This window comes from Cricetulus griseus, chromosome 6 (genome assembly GCF_003668045.3).
Source record: "Cricetulus griseus strain 17A/GY chromosome 6, alternate assembly CriGri-PICRH-1.0, whole genome shotgun sequence".
NCBI lineage: Eukaryota > Metazoa > Chordata > Mammalia > Rodentia > Cricetidae > Cricetulus > Cricetulus griseus.
The window spans coordinates 48069823-48082569 of record NC_048599.1 but is presented as its reverse complement, the minus strand read 5'-3'; the positions used below and the strand labels follow the sequence as shown (position 1 = coordinate 48082569).

The following is a 12747-nucleotide window of genomic DNA, read 5'->3' as shown; positions in this document are numbered from 1 at the left end:
TCATACAGCAAGGACTATGCTAAAGATCCCATTTTTTTCCTGACTTAAAAAGTAGGAAGTCAGCAATCAGGAGTCAGAGGCAGGCAGATCTCTGTGAGTTCAAGGACAGCCTGGTCTACAAGTTCCAGGTCAGCCAGAACTACTATGCAGAGAAAATCTTGAAAACAAAACAAACAAACAAAAAAAGTCAGGCTGGAGAGTAGGCTGTCAGTAAAATGCTCCAGGACCCAAGTTCTATTCCCAGAATCAGTGTGAAAAGGCCCAGGACACTTGTGATCACCATGCTGAGGAAGTGGAGCCAGGTGGACCTCTGGGACTTTGTGACCAGCTAGTCTACAGAATAAGGTGGATAGCATCTGAAGAATAACACGACTTGTGAACTGTCCTTTGACCCCCACACATGCACCTGCACATTCGTGAACACACACACACACACACACACACACACACACACACACACACACACACACACAAAAGAAGTCAAGTAAATTGAGGGCTGGGAGACAGTAAAAAACAAAACAAAACAAAAAAAACAGAACTGTCTTTCTTTTGGGAAGACACTGCACAGTTGGCAAAATCAAAAAATTAGTTGGAGTACCAAGCCTCAGACAGAATAGACCTTGCCTTGGTGGTTGTGGACTACAGTTTCCAAAATCCTGGGGAAGAGTATAGGCAGTATTGTTAGACCTCACTGCTTAGAAAAGTCATCCCAGGCAAGGACAGTGAGCAACAAACATGGCTACTGTCCTAGAAAGACCACTTTATAATCATCAGGTACAGATGGCCGTCTAAGCAAAATGAAAGATTCAAAAACCAGAATGAATTGGGTATATATTCACTTTTACTCCCAGCACTCAGGAGGCAGAAGTAGGTTGATCTCTTGAGTTTGAGGCTGGAGGGAGGGGGTGGGTATTTAGGAAGATGGATGCTACTTAAAAAATAAAAATAAAGCTAATACACAATATTTTATTTTTAATTAAAACAAAAACAAAACCCCTATGATATGACAAATTATGCCATTAAGAAGATTGCCAAATGAAAGAACTTTTGTTGTTGGCCTGCAAATTGGCTCTCTGACTTCCACATGAATGCCATGGCACATAAGTGCCCCCACACATAAAGTCTTTCTCTCATATACTCACACAAGTTTACAACAGGATGCAGTACAGTAGTATCCACCAGTAGCTGACTGATGTGATGATTTCTTATAGCCCTCATGAACTTCCTCACTGTCACAAAGATAAACATATTGATATAGCAAGGTATAGTATGTGAGAAAGCACATTGCAAATAAATGTAGATGTCAAAATCCCAAGTTTGTTATTTTTAATATCTATATATACCTATGTACATGTTTAGGTACACTAATTCTTGTCTGAGAGAAGCTGAATGCTTATGATTGGTTTCTACAAAGGAGTGTAGAAGGACCTAACAGGGAACTACTTTCTGCTGTGTTACTGGACTTCTATAATAAGCATATTCTTTTTTGTTTGTTTGTTTGTTTGTTTGTTTTTTTCTAGACAGGGTTTCTCTGTGTAGCCCTCGCTGTCCTGGAACTCACTTTGTAAACCAAGCTGGCCTCAAACTCAGAGATATACCTGCCTCTGCCTCCCAAGTGCTGGAACTAAAGCATGTGTCAGCATTGCCTTGCTTTATATATTTTTTAAGTGGATGGTAGTTATTTTTTAGATCTAAGAAATGAAGCTGATGAGCTGTAGTGTGTTTTGGTGGGTATGTCGCATTTGGAATAGAAGAGTTAGGTTTGACCTCCACCAGGATATCTGTGGTCAAGTCACTGTGAAAAGGTGTACCACCAAATGCGTTGTTCTGACTCACCGGCAACTAACTTGAAAGGACAATGGGTGTAGGGCTTGACAGCTCTTTTCAGATATTGGACAGGCTTAAGAAAGGCATTACAGAATTCCTATGACACCCTGCTGATTGGAAGTTTGAGGCTGTATCTTTCATCTTAATTACAAACTGGAACTTTTTAATTCACCACCAATTTGTCTTAGGAAGAAACATTGCATTTGTTAACACATTAAAAAACCTCTGGGTTTCCTAAAAGTGCTCAAAGTTTAAAGAGGAAAAGAAAGAGAAAAATTTAGTTCCCAAGAGAAAAAAGAAGAGAGGAAAGAGGTAAAGCCAATGAGATCGTCAAAACCTGTGGATAGCCCCCCTCTGGGATCCCCTACTTTTAGTAACAACTTAATTTTTAGAATACCAGGTAAAGAAGACATGTATATCATGTAGTGGGACTGAACAGACATTTGAGTTACCTTGATGAGCTAAAACCCCATGGAAGTTAAGAAGAATCGTGGCAAGGGCTTTGGGTTTCCACATGCCTGCACTCTAGAAGGGGAACAGGAAAGGTACCAGCTGACATCTGGGTGTGTATTACTTAGTGCAAGGAAAGAGATTATGTATCTGGTTGTTGTGCTCTTTTAGATAGAACTTACAGATGACCTCAGAGAGTGCTGGTGACTGAGGTGAGAGTCCTTGAAGGGAGATTTGGCAGTGACAGGGAACTGAGACTTCAGCAAGAACAGGGAAGCAAGACAAGAAGGATGGATTGAGAAGCTAAAGATAAAATAAAGTTTTACTACGAATATTTTCTTCAGAAAAATTCAGACTCAGGAAATAAATTATCAGATATAAAAGCAGCATAAAATTAATTTTTTGTATATAGGCCATAAAAATCTAATACTTTTTTAAATATATCATTTATATTAGTATCCAAGATGTAAAGTCCTTAAGGATAAACTTAACAAAATATTTGCAAAGTCTTCAGAGAAAATTATAGCACACACTAATTAAGAAATAAGTCTCTGGGTTAGGAAGCTCAGTGTGTGAAGATGCCAGTTCTCCTCAGACTGATACACAGATTCAATGCAATTCCAATAAAAATCCCAACAGGTTTTTTGTGGAACTTGACAAGCTGATTCTAAAATTTTTATGGAGGAGGAAAGAGTCAAGACTAGTCAAGACAATCCCGAAGAAGAAGAACAAGGTGAGGAGAACTGCCTTAGCAGACTCAAAGAGCCCTTACAAGACAGTTTGGCGTTGTCACTGGGGGTAGACAGGATGAGCAGTGCAGTGAAATACCAAGAGCAGACCCCATGTATAAATGCAAACCGTTTCATCACAGAAATGCTGTTGCCTTTTTGGTTGGGGAAAGAATGGCCTTTGGAATGTATAGTACTGGAACAACTGGAGTTAATGATGTGGGTTGTTTGTCTCATATAGACACAAATACCAAGTCCATTTGGCATAAATATTGAACTTTAAAGGACAGAATTGTAAAATGTGAAAATAATATAGGACAATACACCTATGACTTCATATAAGAAAGGATTTGATTTCTCAAAACTGAAAATGATGGTAAAGTAAAAGATTGATGAATTTAACAACATGCAATACCAAAGTTCTGTTGGTAACTAGAGACCATGACAGAAAATGAAAGCTCACAGATAACTGTGATCACTAAGTATCCAGAATAGATAAAGAAACAAAAGAAAAATCACAGCCCAGTGAAACAATGAGAAACATTAGATGAGGCACTGCATAGAGGAGGATACCCTTTACCCAGTAAACTGGAAAGATGATGACCTTGTTGGTAATATAGAAATATAAGGTATGGCTATAGTTAATATATTTCTGGTAGGACAGTAAGCAGATGTGGATGGATAAAGGTACCAAATGGAACCTATCCTGTCACAGCTGGTAGGCATAGTCACATTGAAAAGCAGTCTGGGGCCTAGGGAGATGGCTCAGCCATCACGAGTTCATAATGCTGTTACAGAGGACCTGAGTTCCATTCCTAGCACTTAAGTCAGACAGCTCACAACCACCTCTCGCTCCAGCTGTCTGGAATCCAGTGCCATCTTCTGGCCTCTTTATGGACACACACAGAGAGAGAGAGAGAGAGAGAGAGAGAGAGAGAGAGAGAGAGAGAGAGAGAGAGAGAGAGAGAGAGAGAGAATACACTTAGGCATACAAATATGTGAATAAAACAAAGTAAATAATGTTTTAAAAGACTAAAGCAGAACTGTATCTGTCATTTATGAAAAAGAACAAATACCAATTATAAACAACAGTATGAATGACTTCAGAAACATGCCTTGGTATCGCTGCAATAAAACACGATGACCAAAGCAACTTGGGAAGGAAAGCTTATACTTCTGGATCACAGTCCATCAATGAGAGAAGTCAAGACAGGAACTCAAAACAGGGCAGGAACCTGGAGGCAGTAGCTGATACAGAGGCCAAGAAGGAGTGATGATTATTGGCATGCTCCCCGTGGCTTGCTTGCTCAGCCTGCTTTCTTATTGAACCCAGGACTACCAGCCCAGGGATGGACCACCCACAATGGGCTGGGCCCTCCCCCATGAATCACTAATTAAGAAAATGTTCTACAGGCTTGCCTACAGCCAGATCTTATGGAGGTATTTTCTCAACTGAGGTTCCCTTCTCTCAGATGATTTGTCAAGTTAACACAAAACTGTCCAGCACAGAACATAATGCTGAGCCAAAAGAAAAGCAGATTAGCATTTTATTATGCTTCCATTTTCATCACAAAATACACTGAGCAATAATAGTAAGGCTGCAATATATGAGATACAATTTATAACAAGATAATGATAAGCTCCGAGTTTACCTGTGAAAGGAGATAGAGGAGATCAGGAGTGAAAGAATCCAGAATGAACTTGGAAGTTAAAGTGGATGGCAGATGCACCTTTTAAAAAAATGTTGACTTGCCGGCCGTTGGTGACGCATGCCTTTAATCCCAGCACTCAGGAGGCAGAAGCAAGCAGATCTCTGTGAGTTCGAGACCACCCTGTCTACAAGGACAACCTCCAAAGCCACAGAGAAATCCTGTCTCGAAAAAACCAAAAAAAAAAAAAAAAAAAAAAAATGTTGACTTACCTTATCTTGGTTCCATCATTTAAGGTTTCATTAAGAAATAGAATGCCTAGTGTTTCTAGAGAATTTCACATCTAGTCATTCAGTTCCATTGCTTATTCCAGGAGTTAGGCAAGCTGTTTCTCAGAGTAAAAACCAAAGCAGTGTAAGGCCCCCTTTGTTTTGTTCTGGCATAGGCAAAACAAGCCCTATCTGTTCTCCTGTTTCTTCCAGATGTCCCCTTTAAGACTTTGCCCACCTAGAGAATTAGGTTTTTTCCATCATGACTGGGGTGGTCCTGAACGGATTGTGAGGTAGCAACCATTGTTGTTCCTTACCTTTCCATATTAAAGATTGTGTTCTGTGGGGGCTAGGGATCTAGCCCACTTGGAAGACTACTTGTTTTGTGTACAGAGCCCTGGGTTCAGTCCCCATAAGATGGAGTATAGTGGCACATTCCTTTAATCTCAGCACTCTGGAAGTGGAGGCAGGAGGATCTTGAATTCAAGGTCATCTTCAGTTACATAGCAAGTTCAAATGCAGACTTTGCTAGTATAATAATCTTGCTCTCTCACTCCCTTGCTCTCTATCATTTAGGAAAAGAAATGTACAGGAATCTTAGAAAAGGGTTAGTCTGGGAACTAAAAAAGCTGTCCTGTGTGGGATGGAACGCTAGCCTAATGAAAAAAGATGAAGTATAGGTGAGTTAGGGAAGTCCAGTATTAGATATGTTCTCTGTTCTATATCCAAGAGTTGACACACAGAAAGGAAAAAAAGATTTATTGTCATGTGCTGACGACACAGAGTCAAAGAGAATTGCCCATCTTAGTGAAGTAACATGCAGAGTCTCCAGGATTTGAACTCTGAAATCTCTTGTGTCAGGTAGAAATTAGTAGACTATGAGACTGATTGCCCATGCCTTTAGATTCAGTGTAACCTACATCTCTGTCATGGAAGTCCCGGGAAATAGCCTTGTTCCCTCCTTAAAGCACTTCTCATCTGGCAAAACTAATTGCCCCAAAGCCAACTAACTTTTCCTTCATTTAATCATTCTTATTTTATTTCCAAAGTCAGAAAACTGAGAGCTCTCCTTCATTCTTTTTTGTCCCCACAATCTGCCTTCAGTTCCTTCCATCTGCAAGTGCAGTGATTCTAACTCCAGAGTGTATCTCAGGTGCATTTACTTCCTTATATTGTCATCTGTCTTAGTTACTTTTCTATTGCTGTGAAGAGACACTATGACCAGGGCAACTCTTATGAAAGAAAGTATTCAATTGGGGTTTGCTTATAGTTGCAGAGGTTTAGCCCACTGTCACAGTAGTGGGGAGCATGATGGCATACAGGCAAGCACTAGAGTAGTAAGCAGCAAAGAGCTGCATCCTCATCCGTAGCCTGAGAGAGAGAGCCTGGACCTGGCATGGGCTCTAAAAACCCACATCCAGTGACACACTTCCTCCAACAAAGCCACGCCCCCTCATCCTTTCAAAGAGTGCCAATAGGTGACTAAGCATTCAATATATTAGTCTGTGGGGGCCATTCTTTGTTTGTTTGCTTGCTTTTTGTTTTTGAGATGGGGTTCCTCTGTGTAACAACCCTGGAACTCCTTTTGTAGACCAGGCTGGCCTCAAACACAGATCCACCTGCCTCTGCCTCTGGAGAGCTGGGATTAAAGGTGTGCGTCACCACACCTGATTTATGGAGGCCATTCTTACTCAAACTGCCACATCATTTTACTTGTTTATATCCCATGCTTTGATTCTTGCCTGTCTTCACTCTTATTTACCAAATAGCAACCAGAGGTAGTCTTCATCATGTAAACTAGTCTCATTTTTAAAACCTTCCACGAGTTTACTCATGAACTTAGGAACCAAACTGCCTGTCTTCGGGGTCTGTATGAAAATGAATAGTCTCACCTTGCCAAGATCTTCCCACTTCTTGCCATCCCTCTTCCTCCTGCCATCTCTACCAGCCTGTTTTGTATGACACTCATTGACTTTTCAGGTCTTTATGCAGGGGACCTTCTCCTGTCTCTGGATGTCACAGGAAGTATTGTTTGTTCCTGAAATAGCATCTCCTACCTCATCCTTCCACATAGACATCTACCTTTGGTCTAAATTTGGCTCTTTCTGATATATATAGATAGAGATAGATACATACATACATACATACATACATACATACATACATACATACATACATACATACGTGGTTTTTCGAGACAGGGTTTCTCTGTGAAACAGTCTGGCTATCCTGGAACTCACTCTGTAGAGGCTGGTCTCAAACTCACAGAAATTTGCCTACCTCTGCCTCCCGAGTGCTGGGATTAAAGACATACAACACCATCACCTGGCCCTGATATTCTAATAGCATTCTGCTTTTCATTACATTTATCATGCCAAATGTCATTTACTTGTATTGATGTCGCCCACAAGTTTATATTGTAGGCAAGAACTATGTATGTTTTTCTCAGCATTGTTTCCTATATACCTAGCCTAAAGGTGCACAACATTTATTTGTTAGAAAAATGAATGAAAAGCCATACATGAACTGTAATATGCTTCTCTGGTCCCTGCTGCTGAAGACTATGGGTTGTTCTCAGTATTGAGTCATCTAAAGATGATGAAGGAAATGAGTTCACATAGGCACTTTGTTTCCTTTGAGTAAATTCTCAGAAGTAGAGTTGCTGGGATCAAAAGATAAGGCTATTTTTAAAGCTCACAAAAACTTTCTGATCATTCTTCTGAACAGTTATCCAAGTTAAATTAGTTCCTTTTTTGCTTTCTTTGTTTTGAATATGTGGAGCATACAAGAGGGGAACAGTTCAAATAAAATTCAGCATCACACCTTCATAAAATTCTTTTCTTGAAACCTGCCTTTGTACCACGAATGACATTATATCATTTAACTCCTTGTGTGGAAAGCATCCTCTCAGTGTCGAAGATGAGATGACACAGGCTGAGAAACTTAACAGATTTACTCAAGGTCATACCTCCAGGCTGTCTCATGTCAAGACAGTTTATGCTTACCTATGGCACTCCCTGTGCCAGCTATGTTACAGTGGCACCAAAAGTGATGACCATTCTTTCACCTGATCCAGCACTTCGACTTCCCGCTGCCACTCCCATGTGAGGGTGCCACCCACCTTCCTTGCTTCCTTGCCATATGATGCCAGTAGCTGGGTGCCTTGTCTCTCTGACAGACCCATAAAGAGGCTGTGCACCAGCAGACTGTCCAGAGTAGTTAGTTCACTCTTGAGCTTCATCTTGTCTTTGCATAGTGGTTAAATAAATCAATAAATTAGCAAATAAATAAATGGCTCTTTTTTTTCCTGTTAAAATTCCCACTCCCAGTTTACAGGGGTAGTCCATTTTGATAGCATTGTAATAGGCCCCTAACTAAATAATAATCATAGAGAAAGCATGCATCCTCTCCCTGTGGCTTCTTGGTTTTGGATTAAGGCTTGAAGCTATGTAGGAGAAAGGTGAATTTTCTGTGTTAGGCCGCACATATTCACCCACGTCTATGTATCTCCTCCTCCTCCCCCCAAAAAGATGGAACTTAATACCAGATCAGGGTCTGCTTGATATTTATCCCTCTTAATAACTCCTTAAATTTCTCTTAACCTTTCAGGCTCTCCCTGCTTGTCCTATCCAGGCCACCTGTGAGGCTGCCTCCAAGGAGGAAAACAAGGAAAAAAATCGATACGTAAACATCCTGCCTTGTGAGTGTTTGTAGGGTTTCCTGAAATGTGAACTACATCTCTAGATAGATTCTTTGAAGATGGGAAGGATCTGGGGTTGGTAACAGGAGGGCAAAGAGAAGAAAATGGCTCGTCCTTAAGACTGAAATAGCATGTATGCTCCAGCCCCACTCCACCCCCCAAAACCTCACGGTCAGGTGGGACTGTGCTATGGATCACAGTTTGTAATGCTGGCCTGTTTCTGGAGACCAGGCAGGGTAGCTTCATGGGACTAGGCAAGAAGTAGGTTGTGTGGGGTTTTTTGTTGTTGTTGATTTGTTTGATACACACACTCTCACACACATAGTTACTCAAACTATAATACAAAGTTTGCCTTTTAGCTCTAAGCAAGGACACAGTGAAACCACTGAACTTAAACCACTGCATTGGTAGAAAGAAAGGTTACTGGTGACTCAAACTGCTGAGACTTTCTTTCAGTTCGGAGAAAACAGTAAGAGCAGGAAAAGACCTTGCCAGTTCTAAGGGAAGCAGTTAGCGGTGGAGGGACCTGTAAATCAGAACAGCCTGGGAGTTAGTGGGGTGGGAAGTAGATACAGCCACAATAGCCTGGGAAGTAGGTGGGGACTTTGATCTATTACAGGCTTATTTGAGTTAATCCAGAACTAGCTACCCATTGCCAGAGGTAGTTGGTTATAGGGATCAAGTAATGGCTTTTCCTAACAGAAATCAACTTCCCAAGATTTCTAAGGAATGCTGACATTGGACAGCATTGCCATTTTGAACCTAACAATAACTCCTTCCCAGAGTTAGCCACTGATAATCATCAGTTGGTCTCATCTAACAGATATTTTTTCTAAGTCTTAGTAATGGGGTATTCATAATCCAGTAGGGTATGAGATCGATATTTGAACTTCTTTGTATTTATATGTTAGCTTTTTAAAAATTTATCATTTGGGGGCTGGAGAGATGGCTAAGCAGTTAAGAATGCTTCCTGCTCTTGCAGAGGACCCAGGTTTGGTCAGCACCCACTTGGTGCCTCACAACCATCTGCAACTCCAACTCCAGGAGATCTGACACCCAATAATAAATGTTGTCTAAAAAATGTATCCTTTTAACTTTTTAATTTTAATTACACATATGATGCCATGGTGCACATGTAAATGTTGGGACACAGCTTGCAGTAGCTGGGTCTCTCCTTCTACCTCGTGTCCTGGGGATCAAACTTGGATTGTCAGGCTTGGCAGTAAGCACCTTTACCCTCTGAGCCATTTCACAGGCCCTCATCCTTATAAAGTATTTGTTTTTTTCTAGTACATAGTAAGTGTATTAGTACTTGTATATAATTTATCAATTAATGAGTAAATAATGAAAATACCCGTGCAGATGTGATTGGTGAAACCTACAATCTTATTTGTATGCATATGTGTGAGTGTATATATATATATTTTTTTTTTACATAGGGTAATATTTTTACATAGGGTAGGTATATTGAACAGTATACATTTCTCTAACTTTAATATATTGTCAGTTCATCTGTCAAGAAACACTTTCCTTTTTATCAGCTGTTGAATATCCTTTTTTGTAGGTACAGTATGATACCCTAATAATAGTGGAGGTGTTTACAGATTTAGGGCATTAAAAACAGCATTGAGGGCTGACTCCGTGAGTAAGCCTGAGGACCTGAGTTCAATTTCTAGAACCCACATAAATTCGGAAGGAGAGAACCACCTCCACAGAATTGTCCTCTGACCTCCACATGTAAGAGGTGGCATTTCTACCCACAAATATATCATACATACACATATAACAATAATCATAAACAGAAGCAAAACAAAGTAGAGTGCTGATGAGATGACTTGCTCAGCAGGTAAAAATCTTGACTCTCTAGAACCCATGGTGAAAGGAGGAACCAACTCCTGAAAGTTACTTTCTGACCTACACACACACACACACACACACACACACACAGCATAGGCCTACCTGCACACTTACACAAGCCAAATGCAAGCACACAAATACATATACAAATACAAATACAGTAATTTAGAAATGAAAATGAGACAGGGTTTCTCTATGTATCCGTGGCTGTTCAGAAACAAACTGTATAGACCAGTCTGGCCTCAAACTCACATCTGCCTACCCCTGCCTCCTGAGTGCTGAGACTAAGTAACATTTTTAAAGGGCAGGTATTGGAGGCACAAGGAGGCTCAGAGGGTAAAGGCACTTGCTGCCCAAGATAGTGTCCTGAGTTCACTCCCCAGAACCCTCATCAGAGGAGAGATTTGACTCTTAAATTGTCTGCTGAGTTCCACAAGCACATACGTTCATATGCATATGAAAGGTAAAAAAAAAGTTTTGTACAATCAAAAGGCCAGGTGCAGTGGTTTACTCCTATAAACCTAACTCATGGAGGCTGAAGCAGGAGAATTGCCGTGAGTTCAAGGCAGCCCAGGCTACATTGGGATTTCTGGCTTAGCCTAAGCTACAAAGTAAGAGTACATAAAAGGAAAAACAACAAACAAACAAAAAACGACAAAAACAGAGCCAGGTGGCGGCTTTTGATCCCAGCATTCAGGAAGCAGTTGGATCTCTGAGGCCAGCCTTTATACAAAGTTAAGTTCCAGGACAGCCAGGGCTACATGGAGAAACCCTGTCTTGGGGAGAAAAAAAAAAACAAAGAACCAAAACCACAGAGCACTAGAATGTCATGTCTCAGTCACATAGACACAGGTATCTGGACTAATCAGCATCAGGGACAATAAGAAATAAAATTGGGTCTATTGAAATGCAAACTTCTCACTTGTTTTTTCTAGATGACCACTCCAGAGTGCACCTGACACCTGTTGAAGGGGTTCCAGATTCTGACTACATCAATGCTTCATTCATTAATGTAAGGAACTTGTGCCTTTCTTATTTATCCCATAAAAAGCCGTTAGCTGCCATCTAGTGATTCCTTCCTAGCCATGTTGTAAGAGAAAGATTGCCACCAGTCTGATTTTTTAAGTAATATTGGGTAATTTAAAATATATTTTGTATTTATTCTTTCATCATTTCCTAAGGTTTCCTAAGTTTTCCAGAATCTAGATGTATATTTCTATGAATGCATTTTGAGCATTTTCAAATGCTACAAACAAAAGCAGGCTTTACCCTCAGTAGTAAAAATAAGGAAGAACAAGATAAGAAAACCTGCTACCAAGTAAGCCTGGCGAATGTGTCCAGTTAGTGCCTGAGGGAAGTGAAATGGTCCCAGAGACTCTGGAGTGGTGATAGAAACAGCAGGAGATGAAATCTACATTCTAGGGAACACAAGGATTGTCTCACCTGTTAATGATCACAGAGCTCCATGAAACACAGCCATTGATTGACACTTTGACAGGAGACTCCAGTCCAGACTAGGAGGAACTAACTCCTCTCTTTATCTTTATTTAGATGCCTGAAGGCACATAGCAAGTCTTTCAGAGTGTCTGTCTCTACTGGGAAGCGTGTAAATTCTACCTACACAACCAGCTGGGACTCAGGTTTCAGAGTCCAGAGACAATGCAGGAGCTGAGGAGCCTCATTTCCTTCTTCCCTTAGTGATTGATCATTGTGGGCACTCTTCCATGGAGGTGACTTACCCACTCCTAGTAAAAATAGAGTAGGAAACACTCTGTGGCAGGCTTCCACATCTATGTGTATGTTTGTGTTTGATTTTTAAGCTCTTTGTGTTACACTGTGGCTTTTTATGAAGCCAGGAGTATGATGTGCTTAACATGTTTCTTAAGAGTGAACTGATGTTCTCATCAGTTTTAATTACAAGTTTAGAACTGAAGCAGAATTGAGCATCCTGAATTAAGGCTATCTTGGTTTTCATGTTGTGATGATGATTAAAAAGATTTCTGGCCGGGCAGTGGTGGCGCAGGCCTTTAATCCCAGCACTCGGGAGGCAGAGGCAGGTGAATCTCTGAGTTCGAGACCAGCCTGGTCTACAAGAGCTAGTTCCAGGATAGCCTCCAAAGCCACAGAGAAACCCTGTCTCGGGGAAAAAAAAAAAAAAAAAAAAATGATTTCTGGAGGGCTGGAGAGATGGCTCAGCCCTTGAAGGCTAGGCTCATAACCAAAGAGAAAAACATTTATGAAAACTAAACTCCTGTTCTCAAAAAAGG

General features: G+C 40.7%; 1 protein-coding gene across 4 annotated transcripts in view; it reads left to right on the top strand.

Annotated features, from left to right (window-relative positions):
• Positions 1 to 12747, top strand: part of Ptpra (protein tyrosine phosphatase receptor type A) — a 106999-nt gene that overhangs the window by 75939 nt on the left and 18313 nt on the right. For 3 of the 4 annotated variants that reach the window (XM_027421796.2, XM_027421795.2, XM_027421797.2), the window contains 2 exons: positions 8533 to 8623; positions 11416 to 11492. In XM_027421796.2, coding sequence (XP_027277597.1) covers positions 8533 to 8623; positions 11416 to 11492 — 168 coding nt within the window. Of the gene's footprint in view, positions 1 to 2916; positions 3011 to 8532; positions 8624 to 11415; positions 11493 to 12747 lie in introns of all 4 variants that reach the window. The other variant, XM_027421798.2, reaches the window with a different exon arrangement.